The sequence below is a fragment of the Chrysochloris asiatica genome, unplaced genomic scaffold (genome assembly GCF_000296735.1).
Source record: "Chrysochloris asiatica unplaced genomic scaffold, ChrAsi1.0 scaffold00493, whole genome shotgun sequence".
NCBI lineage: Eukaryota > Metazoa > Chordata > Mammalia > Afrosoricida > Chrysochloridae > Chrysochloris > Chrysochloris asiatica.
Window position 1 is genome coordinate 851096 of NW_006409011.1, and position 1756 is coordinate 852851.

Genomic DNA, 1756 nt, shown 5'->3' on the forward strand with positions numbered 1-1756 from the left:
ATATCGCAGGTTGTTAATGAGTCTTCCTCCAATCCTGATGCCACGTTTTTCTTCATAGAACCCAGCTTCTCGTATTATTTGCTCAGCATATAGAATCTACAAATTATGAACCTAGGAAAATTGTTGTTGTTATTGTTAGGTGCCCTTGAGTCAGTACCAATGAATGAAACACTGCCCAATCCTGGGCTAACCTCACTACTATTGCCACGCATAAGCCCATTGATGCTACCACTTTGAAGAAACCCTATACAGGGTGGCTATGGGTTGGAGCTGACTTGACGGCACTTAACAACAACAAAGTACCTACAAATGTAATTTAAAATAAAACCTTCCTACTCACCACTCTAAATAAATCAGAAACTCTGGTTTTTTTCTGCAGGCATGAATATTTTTAATGTTTACTAATTGGTTCCAATAAGAAGCCTAGTTTAATGACTAATAACAAGCTTGTTACACCTAAATTTCATAAATTGATAAAGTGATGAAACGGTGCATCAATAATTGACATGAACTGTTGGAAGGGGGGTTGATTGTACTTTTTATTTCAGGAAAGTTGTGCATTTCATCAGTATGCCTGAGTCATAGATGACAAACACAGAAAGCTCTATAGGTAGCATAGAACTCAAGTGTTTTTGTTGTTAAATGTTGGATAAACCAGTTTTGATTTATAGCGACCCTGTATAGAGTTTCTAAAGAGTGACTTCTGGGTTTCAACTGCCAATTTTGTGGTTCAACCCAACCTTGCTGTCCAGTGCTTACAATGCTAAACCAGGACTCCTAGAACTCAAATGGGCATATATTAGAGAGTACCACAGAAGAAACCCTCCAGTCCTCTTCCCCACAAATAGGGCAAATGAAAAATATTTGAATTGAAGCATCAATGAAAACAAAGAAAGCAACAAGAATTATGGGACCCAAGGGGCATGCATTTCAGTTCCACAACAATGATTTTTTTGCCTATTCTTATGCATAGACATTAGACTGTACTGATATTGATATTATTCTCATATGCTGAGGAACGTCTGCAAGGCCTTCTTGATATCCCTGTTCCTCAGGCTGTAGATGAAAGGGTTCAGCATGGGTGTGACCACACAGTACATCACTGAAGCTACTGCACCACTCCTGAGAGAAGGGGAGATAACTGAACTCAGGTACACACCCATACCTGTTCCATAAAATAGGAAAACAACTGACAGATGAGAGCTGCAGGTAGAAAAGGCTTTATACTTGCCATCGGATGAAGGGATTCTTAGTATAGAGGAAACAATTCTTGTGTAAGAGAAAAGGATCCCTGAGATTGGACCACCACCAAGAATGGCAGCAATACAATAGACTAGAATATTTTTGATGATGGTGCCAGAACAGGCAAGGTTGAGGAGTACAGAAGGGTCACAGAAAAACTGAGGAATTTGCACTTCTGGGCAAAAGGTAAGTTGTGACACCATCAAACAGTGCAGCTGGGAGTTCAAGAGGCTGAGAAAACAAGACACCAAAACTAGCAAGCCACAGAGGTAAGGGTTCATAATAACTGGGTAGTGAAGTGGGTGACAGATGGCCACAAATCGGTCATAAGCCATCACTGTAAGGAGTAGGTTGTCTATACATCCAAAAAAACCGAAAAATGACAACTGAATCAGGCAGTCGACATAGGAGATGATTCTGTGGTGTGTGTGGATATCCAGAAGCATCTTTGGGATCGTGGCAGAGGTGAAACCAATGTCAGCCAAAGACAAGTTAGAGAGGAAGAAGTACATAG

The 1756-nt window shown here is 40.4% G+C and overlaps 1 protein-coding gene across 1 annotated transcript; it reads right to left on the minus strand.

Moving 5' to 3' along the window:
- Positions 1-1004: 1004 nt before the first annotated feature.
- LOC102832107 (olfactory receptor 18-like) lies at positions 1005-1754 on the minus strand. The gene has a single exon (XM_006877418.1). It carries the CDS (start codon positions 1752-1754, stop codon positions 1005-1007), a length of 750 nt encoding a protein of 249 aa, XP_006877480.1.
- Between the last annotated feature and the right edge of the window lie 2 nt (positions 1755-1756).

Coding starts and splice junctions, on each gene's coding strand:
- LOC102832107 (XM_006877418.1), bottom strand. CDS start 1,754: ATGTACTTCTTCCTCTCTAACTTGTCTTTGGCTGACATTGGTTTCACC.